We start from the raw sequence: 12,348 nt of genomic DNA on the forward strand, positions 1-12,348 counted from the left end.
AGTGAAAAGATTCCCAAGGGACGACTTTGTAGGTAGAAAGTACCCTCGTGGAGATGGATTTTAAAATTGAAAAACATCGATTGAATTAACATGGTCAAATCACGATTGGCAATTTCAATTCATCTATATGTCTGTCTTGTTTCCTAAGATTCGGATGTATGATCGGAAGCAACGCCGATTTTCCTTATGTTCCGTGTTCTACGTGTTCATGTACATGTCCCCATGATGTTCGTTGGCAGTCAATGATGAGGCAATGACTCGTCTCGATCTCTGGAGCAGTGGTTCCTTGAGGTGTTTGCGTCGGTTTGTCCCCCTAACCCTTGCATCGACTATATCCGTAGCGATCCAACTGTAGGCGATTGAATTGTTCAGCGAATGGAGAATGGTCGAAGTCTGCAATTGATATTAGTAGTTAATGATCTTGATGGCGGCTTTATGATAAGCAAATCGCAGTGTAGTCTTGAGGAAAGATTGAATGAATGTCAATAGATGTTTAATAAATGGATATGCCGTTGTTGAAGCTTTGGTGTTCTGGAACGAAGTAAAGTGTTTGAAGCTGCCTGGGCAGTAAAAGGAGAGGATGGGAGGAAGGCGATGGAGGAAAAGGAACAAGAAATGCATGATAGGAATAAGGGAAGATGCGAGGAAGAGAGAGAAAAGATTAATTGGGCTTGAAGGTCTGTTCGTTTCGCGAAAAATTGACCATTTCTGAAAATTATTTTCTCAAAAGTTATTTTTCAGGAAAATAACAATATTTTTTGGTGTTAAGCTAAAACTTGAAAATGTTTCGGAAAATATTTTTCGGTGTTCGGTAAGGAAAATATTTTCTAAAACTTTACTATTTAAGCATGCATCACTTACCAACCTATAAATCCATCAAATATGAACTTACCTTTAAATCAAAAGAGAAACAAATTTGCTTAATATATTTGTTCATTCATTGTGACTCAGGAAACGCTCATCTACTCTAAAAAATGTTCGTATGAATTTTAAAAAAGAAGTAAAAGAGAAAAGAAGCAAAGCATGTACAGCCCTAACGAATCTTCTAGACAAAGGCCGCCTTTACGTCTTTTGTGTTCTAATAAACAAAAGAAAAAAAAAACAAAAGAAAAAAAGAAGCAAAACATGTATAACCCTTTACTTAAACAAAAGTAATGTAAAACTGCATGTTAGAGTAAATAAAGAAAATGATAAGCAAGAGTGTAGAGCGTAAGCTTTGAGATTGATGAGCTTGAGGTTCACCTAGCAATGGTTGACAACTACCAAGCCAAAAGAAGAAGATAGGAAACAAAAAAAGAAAAAAAGAAAAGAAAAAGAAATTTAAAATAACTCGAATTAAAAAGAAAAAGAAAATTAAAAATAATTCGAATAAAGAAAGAAAAGAAGAAGAAAAAAGAAGAGAATGAAGTGATGATTTGTACATGTATGAGATAAAGAGAAATCGAGTGAGGAAAATATTTTCATTTTTGAAAATATTTTTCTCTAATTTAAAAGATTTTTTTTTTCTTTTATGAAAAAATATTTTCACCAAGAATTTATTTTTCGTAAACGAACGTCGGAAAATTTGAAAAACATTTTTCCAAAAAATATTTTAAGCGAAACGAATGGATAGGTTGGGTTTAATTTGATTGACATGGGCTTTACTTTAATAAGCAAATCAAGGCTAGACAATTGTAGACATCTTCAACTTCCCGCGCACCGACCAAAAAAAAAAAAAAAAAAAAAACAAAACTTCCCTCACGACAGAAAAGAAAAAGAAAAAAAGAAGAAAAAAATTCCCTCTGACAACATCTTTCTTCTCCGACTTCTTCACTGCCGGCCTGCTTCATTATCGGCTTTCAACCAATCATGTCATATTTTCAGATGAGCAACACTAAACAAAGTTCCTCTCGACATAGGCGGCGGCCGAGGACGCTACCGATGGGGAAAGCATGCGAGGCAACATTCGCAACGCAAGTTCTGACATCACCGGTCCCTTTGCCTTCTCACATCTCCGAGGGGCCGCCATCTTCTCCGTCGAGCACAAGGCCCGGCCACCATCTCTTTTCGCAGGTAACGGCAACTCGCCGGCGTCGGCCCCTTTCTTTTTTCCCTTTCCGCCGCGTTCTCTCGTAACCTTGCTGCCGAGTCGATGGCTGATACACGGTCTGTGTGACCGGTTTCTGCGAGTGTTTTTTCTATAAAGCGTTTCATTTGCCGGTTCATCTTCGGCTGATCGGAGCATGGTGGAGTGAATTTGAATTCCAGGATTCTGTTAAGTCGGCGGCGCCTGCCCCTTTTCTTTTGCCCCTTTCCGCCGCGTTCTCTTGTAACCTTGCTACTGAGTCGACGGCTGATACCCGGTCTGTGTGACCGGTATCTGCGAGCGTTTTTCTATAAACCGTTTCATTTGCCGGTTCGTCTTCGGTTGATCGGAGCACGGTGGAATGAATTTGAATCCCAGAATGTTTTTGGTTTTGTTAAGATTGCGTCAATTAGATCATACACTTGCCAGACGCTGCTGTGTTTAACTTAATAACTTGGATGACAAAGTTGCTTCACTGTGATGACTTATGGGCCTGATTAGATGATTAATTTTTTTTTTCTTTTCCACCTTCAGATTTTGTGTCGTTTTGTTTTATGCTAACATTTGCTTGTAAGTTTTTTCCCTCAGTGATTTCTGAACCTTTGGGTGGGGATTGGGGGCAGGGGGAATTGTTTGTCATTCTAATTATAGTTATCATCATTACATAATCTTTTTTGTGGTATTGGTTTAATGTCTAATATGAGAAACTTCTTGATTCCTTATGTTATCATAACTTATCCAGTCCAAAAGGCGAGCAATGAATGATCGGGTCATCGAATGAGTTGAGAAATTTGCAGCATCGACCCTCTGTTCTTTTCTTCTTCTTTTCCCCATTTTGGTGAGGAAGGCGTTCTGTCATTTAATTCCCTTTGCCGATCCCAACGAATCAATCATGAAACAGCTTGATCGGCAAGTGGTGGCTGGATATGTTATGCCTTATCAAACCCAATCGTACTAACAGTGAAAACTACTCATGCTTCAGTTTCCTCTTAGCAATCACTTGTGAGCCGTGGGTATTAGCTGGATTGTACAGAGTTCATTGTACTGAGATATGCAGTGACTAGTGATTATAACTGTGGTGTCATCTTCTTGAGATGGCAACATGCTACTTCTATCCCGTCATTTTGTTTCAAAAACCGCTATTATTTAATATTGAGTGTTTTACTTGTTTCTTCTTTTATTAATTCATTAATAGGATTGAAGTGGAGGAATCTGCATATCCAGAACTTTGGGTATGGCATCAGCAGCTCTTAAATCACCTTACCATGTTAAGCTTAGGAAACCCAGATTTCGTTGTGCTTTTCGGTCTTTGGCAAGTACAAGTTTTTCCTACTGAAAGAAATGCAACAATAACTCTTCGTAGCACTGTGTCGAGATTTGACATCTCTGAGGCACTTCCTAGATTGAGGAAAGAAGGCAAGGTGGTAAGAACTTCATTTGAGTTTCTTCTTTCTTGTTAATGGTTTCAATGATTATCCTTTGTGACTGTTTGCTGCAAATTTTTCATTGTTGTCGGTTTTTTGGCTGATGACTTATCTCCATGTGACATGACGTGGTTGCTTGAACCTCAGTTGAACTTTTGAGCATTTTTTTGCAGAGTGTTGGAGTAAGTAAGGTTGAGCAATTGTATTTAAGAGATTGTTGTGCCACTTTTAGATTAACTCTTGCCACCAACTAGTTCAAACTAGTGCAACTAGTGAATTAATATGTTGATCAATTTCCTAGAATATCATTAGCTAATTTGGTTTTCTTCTACTATAGTAGATGGGAAAAGTGGTTGGTAATGCTGTTGATTTTCCAGGCTGGTCATCGCTAGGGATGAAATGTTTTTTCTCACAGATATGAGGTCAATAATTCTGTGCATCACTGAGTTATGTGCTCTTTAATACCATCACGTGAGGTTTAGTATGTTCCTTTTATTACTGGAGATGTACTTAATTTTATTAACTTACTGTCAGTTGGAAAATACATTAATATATATATATATATATATATATTAGAATCTCATGTTGTTCCATTGGGTATGTCTCAAATGACACATGCTTGTGTGTGAACCGCATTATGTCTATAGCATATGATCATCATATATAATCACTCTAGGAGCCAAATAATATCTCCTTTTTAGACTCCAAAAGATTTTCCCTCTTCTTGTGGTATAGTACCTTTGGTGGTGATGGGATCAATCTCTTCCTCATCATCCAAGCTTAAAGTTTGAAACATTGAAGAAGGAAACACAATGCTCAGCCTCTGCATGAGTTGGCCAATCCTCTACTTGGATGAGTTGAAATCATAGCAACAATAGACAACAAGGCATTTTGTTGCAATTCTGGCATAGGACAGTAAATTTGAAATTATTGAACAATCAAGTCTCCTGACCAGAGCAAGCTACACAACAGTAGAAGCACTTATGCAAACTTTTTCCTTTTCCACTCCAAGATGCAGGTCAAGTCATAAAAGTATTCCTGCCCAACCTATTTCCTGTCCTAACCAGCTTGAGAGTAACTGGAAGATTGTGAAACCACTAATGTTATTAGATTATTTCCTAATCAGAGAAAGTAAATCCGTGATACTGCTGTTGCATACCCATACTATGTGTTACTCTTATGTAGTGCCATCCATTCCTGATGATAGCAAGTTAAATTTCTTCAAATAATGCTACCTTTTACGTTGAGATTGCTCAGTAACATCACATCATATTGATCATACTAAAGATCCTAGTAGTGTAGAGATAGTGATGTACATGTGCAACCATCCCAGGCAATTTTAGAATGGTTACAGTACTCTTGATTTATATTTTCGTTTCCCTTCATTTGTTTTTGAGATCATTGTATGATGCTGCAGTTTTTACTGAATAGGTTGTTCCACAATCATCTTCCACTACTGCTTTATTCTCGGGATATAAACAAATTCTGAAGTTTGCAACTGAGAAGTTCAAATCCATCATTGGGATTCATGGTAATTTGCAAGTTTCCCTCTTGCCTTCTGACTTGAAACACTTACATTGACATACAACGCTTTGGCTGAATGTAGTAACTTAAAAGAAAATCAGTTCTTAAACTTATTTATGTTTAGTTTTTCATGAAAAATATTTTTGAAAAAGCTATCAAGGGGATGATCATTAATGGATTCGATGAATACTGGAGTCTCAACATTATGCACAACAGCCAAGAGGTTATTTTGGAAAGTTATCGTGGAACATATTTTTACCGAAGGTTACCCTTTGTGACCCTGCAAAAAGAGTTGGAAACCATTTGACTTTGGGTCAGGCTTGTTCTCTGAGTAACTCTTAATGAACTCATGAAGGTGTTTCTAGCGACAAGTCCAATAGTTGCATGGTGAAAATCAATTGGTTAACCAAATATTGTTATGAATCCCCATTTCTTCTCTCTTTTTCAATTATCGTTGAGATTGAGGGTTGTTTGAGAAGATTTCTGATGAAGTGTTGTATAAAAACACGGTATGTGTTCTAATGAACATCCAACTCATCTTTTGTGTAGTTCCAGTGGAAAATTGTTTTATTAAGTCGATCAAGAATGGCAATCCGAGCAAGGGTCATTTTCCTCCTTATCAATTTCTTTTCTGTCTGTTGAATTAGGATTATATATGAAATGCATGTGATCAGGACTTGGCTGAGGATGAAGAACAAAATTTTTTATTATTGTATACAAGGATTAGGACAGTTTCTGTTTTTTCAATAAGCCTTTTTATCAAATTCTTAGTACCTCCTCCATACCTCTATTCTGATCTCAAACAATGTATTCCCCATTGTGCAGGTCAGCATCCTCCTGGGATTTTTAACGCAATCATTAGTTACAAACGGGATGACACGCGTGACTTTGTGAGCCATCTCAAGGGTGCTCTTGAGCGGAGGGGGATAAGAACATTTGTTGATTATATACTGGATGAAGGACAAGAGATCCTGCCAGCGATTGAAGAAGTGATCAAGCAGTCAAATATTGCCATTGTGGTTGTCTCTCAGAATTTCCATACCTCACCATGGTGCCTTAATGAGCTGGTGAAGATCCTCAAATGCCAAAAAAAGCGGGGTCTGATCGTATTTCCCATTTTCTGTGGCATCGATGCAAGGGAGCTGCGGGAGCAGTTCAGTCCTTTTGTGGAGAATATTGGCCAAGGCGAAGAGGGTTTTAAGCAGGAGAAGCCATGCCAGGTCCGGAGGTGGAAAAAAGCTTTGCGAGCACTGGGCATGATCAATGGCTTTCCTGTTAGTGCCTGGTACTAAACCCTTTCCTTTCTAAGATCTGTCTTCTTCTGAGTACACTTCTTTTAAGAATCGCTGTAGAAAGTTACTTAGTTTGTGCATGAGAATACAAAACTTACTTCGAAAGGCTGCCTGTTCTGGTCAGTAGGAACTAATAATTGGAAATGTGGAATCTCTTCACTTGGGCATTGGTATATCTGCTTGAGGCAACATAATATGGTCATTTGCCACACTCTACTATCTCTCGCATACTAATTCGAGTTGGTGATACAAATTAATGTGATGATTATTGAAATAAGCCCTTATCCATCTAGTTATAATAAAAATCTTTATGTTCAAATAGTGCTTTGTTGGTAGAAAGCATTAATCTATATCCAAGTAATACGAGGATGTTGGTTCTTACGCTAAGCCAATATATTCAGTGATTCTCCGTCAATCTAGTACTTTTCTGAAGTTCTATAAGATATAGACTTGAAGACTCCAAAACACCACATTAGGAGTTGATTATGTTTTTGTGCTTCTACAAGTGAAACTTCATCTAAAGCATACTCTTGGAAATTTATGGTTGGAGGTATATTTGTTCCTCTTTGTACTTATGAGTAATTCATATTTCACTTTCATTGATGGTATCCGAGCCATACTGCATCCGTGTTGGATTAAATGTTTCTTCAGAATTTTACATTTGTTGTTCAAAGGTATAGAGACAAAAAGGAAAGTCATTAGATTTTCTGGTCTTGAGAAAAGTAAACTTTTGATCAAATTAATATGCATGTTGATCTTATTCCACATCTCTAATTTTTGAAGTTTCATGTAGTTCATTGCCTGTAACATAAGCATCTGTTTGATGGTTATACCTTGTAACCTTGGGCTATTAGTAGGCGATTCAGTTATTTCTCCTATGATGAACAATGCTTTCTGTTGGAGCGTGTAATTAGTGGGATAATTATGATTATGCTCTTGAGGAGAATACTAATGTTAATGCTTGAGTTGAACATGATGCCTGAACTTTAAGTTTCACGTGAGGCAATTAATGCTAGTTCGTGTGTGGAGAGATGCAAGAACATAGACAGCGCGCATGCACACATCATTACATGATTGTTGTGCATACGCTAAGCTGGGTTCTATTCTCACTAGGTTTGTGATTCAGGTTAGTATATGTACTATGTTTATGAAATACTTTTCGAGGGAATTGTGTTGTTATTATCGTGTGCAGCAGAGAAAAGATGAAGATGGACTTGTGCCAGTACCGGATTGTGATGGAGATTCGAAACCTGGACATTTTGTCTTTTATTTTTCGTTTGTCAGAAATAACTTTGAGCACTGATTAGAAAATTTTTGATACTCTTGATGTTTACTTCCTGTTGACTAGCGCTAATGACTGGACATGCCTTTTGGTGCTTACAGTTCGGATAAAACTGAAGCTGAATTGGTCGAGGACCTTGCGGACAAAATCTCAGCCAAGCTGACCCGGTGGGTGTGAACGTTGCTTCCCATCCAGCGGGGTTAGTTTCAATCTCAAGTTGAAGATCCTAAACGTATATGGAGGGGGGAAGGTTTTGCAGGAAGGTCTGTAATGTAGTGTCGTTACATTATAGCATTTAGGTTACTTTGGTTGTCTGGTGATTTATACATTAAAATCTAGGATATAGATATATAGGATATAGATATAATAAATAGGATATATATCTATATCCTATTTATTATTTGATGATTGTAGTAATAAAGTTAGATATATTTCCATCATATCATGTATATTATTTTATATAAAACGGCATAATAGAATAAATGAACCAAACATTTTGCAATGCGATACTCTTGTCTACTTTATTTATTTGCTTTTTTTCATTTTATTTTCCTCTCTTTATTTAAGTAGCTTTTCTTTTTTTTTTTCTTTCTTCATATTCCATCATTCTCTAATAAAATTTTATCAAATAGTAAACTATATTAATATACCTAAAACACTAAAACACCTAAAATTTGTAATCAATATAAATATAAATATATTTATATTATATAATGAATTTATATTATAAAATAGAATTAAATTAAAATAACTAACTTGCTACTTTTTTATTTTGAATTTCTTATATTAGAAGTCAAATATTATTTACATTGAAATGCAATTTTAATTTTGTTAATTTGAAAAGTTTATTATCCGATAAAAATAACTTTTATATTATGGATATTTGAAAGTCTTTTTTTTTGTTGGTAAATATTTGAAAGTCTAGGAAATGCTTTAAATAAATTAAAGTTCATGTTGCACATTAAACTGAAGTTCATATATCATATTGCAAATTGGGCCAAAGTTTAGGGATAATTTGTCGTTTTTCCTTGAGCCCATTAGGAAGTGCCCATAATTCTTGCCACCGCGCTCTTTGTAATGCCAATACTTCTACCTTGCCTTACCAATCCCTCAATAAGCCACCGGCGCTTGTGTTTCATAGGATTGCCTAAGAAGCCCCATCTGTAGTCAAACTACACCATTTTTGTAATGGAGGTTTCCAACCGACTGAGATAAGCTTGCACTTTGTAATGCCATGTGATAAGTTATTATAAATGTGGAATCAATAGCCAAACTACTAGCCTTTTGCAATAGAAAGGAAGTGACAATTTTTTTGCCATGAAACTATGAAAGATGAGCTCATTAAGACTTTTTCCAAAGTGTCCAAAAAACATATCAATGAGAATATTCCGAGGTATTTTGTGGGTTGACTTATCGTCGATACAAATGCTAGTAGTTATCCAATCTATAATAATGGAATTAAGGAAATCGATGATATGCGATGGATGAATAACTAATGAAGCAATTTGTTGGTGTGCAAAATGTGGATAGTAATTTGGACACCATCACAAACAAAGTCAATTGGTAGGAATCTTAAGGTTAACACTTGAAAATATTCTGTTTTGATGGGATATAGTCACAAGCCCATTGTAAGAGGAAGCGCTTAATTCAGTTACCATGATCTAATTTCCATGAACTATTCCAGAGAGAGGTTTGGCATGTATGAGGATGCCATTCGAGCATTGCATTTTTGGAAACAACAGACATATCAAATTTTCCATAGAAGATAGCAGGTTAGGTTTGTCTATCCAGAAGTAGCATGACATCCTCCTACAAGACGAAAGAAATTGTTTCAAGGTGCCAATTCCCATCTTTGTCCCAAACATCTTTCATGATAAGCAATTCTTCATTGTGGTGAGCTTTTGATAAGATTTTATAGACACATAAAATTTGGTTACTTGTTTCATCATGTATTAATTGTATAAAAATTTAAGGATTAATTTTAACCTGTAAACAAAAATAATTTTCGTTAAATTGCATAACATATAGGTATTAGGAGCATTTGCATTAAAAAAGAAGAAGAAAGAAAGCTAGACCGGGCCGGCCCACTCCTCTTTTCTTTCCCCGGCCCGGCCCGGCCCCTATGACTTCCTTCTTCCCCTTCGCGTCGCTCACCCTCTCTACAACAGTACAGCCGATACAGAGCAGGAGCAGAGCAAATCGCGCGGTGCGATTGCTGGGTGGTGCCAGGCCGGCAGGGCAGCCGGCGGTGGCAGAGGCCATGCGCACCCGCCGGCGCGTTCAAAAGGAGAGAGGGAGAAGAGAGAGAGAGAGGCTGGAGGAGGGATTTTCGGGAGGGACCACAGGGTTCGACAGCGAGAGAGAGAGACCAAGAGAGAAATCGGCAGAGGGAGCGAGAAACAAAGAGTCAGTGAGGCCAAGATTGAGAGGCTTCTTCCAGTAGCCATCGCGCCCGGAGCGCGGCCGACGAACCTCGCCGACGCGTTCCTTTCCCCACGGTAGGTCTCGGTTTTATTTTCTTTTATTTCTTTCGGGCCATGTCGATTTCCCGAGGATCCTGGCTCAGAGGCGTCCGAGGCGACTGGACGTAGTCCAATCTATCGAGCTCGCCCTCATTCGCCACCTCGAGCCGGGTAGGAGCACCGCCGACCCCATTTTCTCTGCCCTGTTTTGGTTCGTTTCGGACTCGCAGGACTGGGATTCATCGTGGTTCGGCTCACGCGAGTTCGGGTCCCGCCGGATTGTGCTCGGGCCTTTTTGGTCTTGGTGTTGTGAACCCGAATGCAAATCCGAGTCCCGAATGAGGTGGCGTTCACGCTTTAGTCAATGCACCCCACCTGTTTGATGAAATGCTTGAACCAGATTCACCTTGTCTTCTTTGATTCTCGTTCTGTCCTTAGCGTATTTTGGTCATTAGACATGGCTATGTGAGTGCTCGTTTTTAGGACAGGGGCGAGTCTTCACGGTTGTCTTCTTTGCTTGTTATGGCTGAAAGAGAGGGTGAGTGGTGTGGGTTTACTGGCCGAGGAGGGGGGCGTAGCGATTGGTTATTGGTGTGGGTCTTGCGCTGAACATGGGCATTTCAGTGAGTAGAGACGTTCGAGGAGGTGCCGTGAGGATGGCGGCGGCGTTTTTCCAGTGACCGGAACTAGCCTGTGATGGAGGTCCGGCGGTAGATGTAGGCTGATTCATCGTGAAGCGTGGCGGTTGTGTTCTATCATTTCGGTTTTGACCTGAGATTTCTTTGAACTTTCGTGTGCCTCGATTTGTCTTGTTGGTAGAAGATGATGGATACGGGAGTGGAGGAGGGGGGCTCAGGCCAAGTTTTGTTGGGTTTGGGCTTAAAAAACATTTTAAAATTTTATAAAAAATCCAAAACAATTTATTTTTCTAAAAAATTAAGAAAAAGCTTAATATTTTTGAGTATTTTTTTTTTCTCTTAAAATATGTGAAAATCCTAAAAAAAAATTGTTCGAAATTGAACAAACTCTTAGGGATTTATGATAGGGTTTGAATGTTTTTAGAGACAAATATTAGGTTGTTGTTTGTGCAATTCTATTTTGATCATCACTTGGTTATGCAATTTCAATATGTTGACTGTAGTTTCTCTTCAACGTAGTAAGGAATGACATTTTGTTATTTTTAGTGTTAGATTCTTTCTTTTCTTTGTAATTTATTTAACACTATCTTTGGTTGCCGATAATTTCAATAATCGTGTACTTGCATAATCACCTTACATGTTAGTGGATAAATTTAAAATCAAATTCAGATTACCTGAAATTGAACAAGATTAAATCGAAAGGGTACTAGTTGATTAATTAATGTAATCAAATCTCCAACTTTTGATTTTTGATTGCATTGGAAGTGAGATATATTCTCACGTGTTACTTGATTCTAGCCGACCTAGTATGTTAGTGACGACTCCTTATTAGAAAATCATTATAGTGTCAATTGAAGCTAAAATTTAAAACACACCACGTGAGGTATGGATCTAGGAGAGCTAACGTCTAATCGAGGGCTTGTAAACCTGCATTTCAAGCAATACCCCTAAACCTTAATATATATTGGTGACCGAGGCTAAACCTTAATATTTGTACCACTCCGGACAGAAAAATTAGATCGCAAGAGGTTGCTTGAGGGGCTTCCTATGAAATTGTCTTTCCAGAAAGGAATTTGTATTGAAGATCATCCATTTGGTACATCTTTGCAGGGTCCGAATCTGTCACGAAACTCCTCCAAATGAAGGCCAACAAAGCAGTTTAAAGCCTGCGAAAATGGGGTGTCATCGAGCTTCACTTCGTTATTTTCTCATTCTGCAGCAACTCGAGTTCGCAATTTGGAAATGAGAAATAAAAAAATACTTCAGAAAGAGCGATCCAGCAAAGGGAGGGAGAGGGAGAGGAAGAGAGAGCGAGCGTCCAACTAGAGACTGAAACGGCGGCGTTTGTATGGGGAAAGACGAATTATCTTGAATTTTGGATTCTTAATTTTACTATGAAATAATATAAGCCTTTATTTTGCATTTTTATCCCAAAAAGAATAAATTTATATTGGCCAACGTAGTATATACAAAAAGAATACGCCCTTGTATGTTTGCCAAAATATGAAGGATATAGTAATGGAAGAAAAGAAAAATGAGTCATTTAAGGAAATAGACTTAAATTAGTGTGGGGGTAAGAAGAATCACTTATATGGAATCTATTTTCGAGAGATTTATTGAGTAATTACGATAATCTATTGGCATTTTAAACTACAATCTTG

The 12,348-nt window shown here is 37.8% G+C and overlaps 2 protein-coding genes across 2 annotated transcripts; both read left to right on the top strand.

Annotated features, from left to right (window-relative positions):
- The first annotated feature begins 1,798 nt into the window (after nt 1–1,798).
- Nucleotides 1,799–7,922, top strand: LOC104454930 (disease resistance protein RPV1-like). The gene is made up of 5 exons (XM_039317191.1): nt 1,799–2,052; nt 3,261–3,489; nt 4,921–5,020; nt 5,839–6,298; nt 7,689–7,922. Exons 2-5 carry the CDS (start codon nt 3,331–3,333, stop codon nt 7,762–7,764), a joined length of 795 nt encoding a protein of 264 aa, XP_039173125.1. The 5' UTR covers nt 1,799–2,052; nt 3,261–3,330; the 3' UTR covers nt 7,765–7,922.
- Nucleotides 7,923–9,385: 1,463 nt separating this feature from the next.
- On the top strand, nt 9,386–12,067 carry LOC120295975. The gene is made up of 3 exons (XM_039317609.1): nt 9,386–9,423; nt 9,756–10,085; nt 11,798–12,067. The coding sequence occupies exons 1-3, from the start codon at nt 9,386–9,388 to the stop codon at nt 11,931–11,933; spliced, it is 504 nt and encodes a 167-aa protein (XP_039173543.1). The 3' UTR covers nt 11,934–12,067.
- The last annotated feature ends 281 nt before the right edge of the window (nt 12,068–12,348 follow it).

This window comes from Eucalyptus grandis, chromosome 7, assembly GCF_016545825.1.
Source record: "Eucalyptus grandis isolate ANBG69807.140 chromosome 7, ASM1654582v1, whole genome shotgun sequence".
NCBI classification, from domain to species: domain Eukaryota; kingdom Viridiplantae; phylum Streptophyta; class Magnoliopsida; order Myrtales; family Myrtaceae; genus Eucalyptus; species Eucalyptus grandis.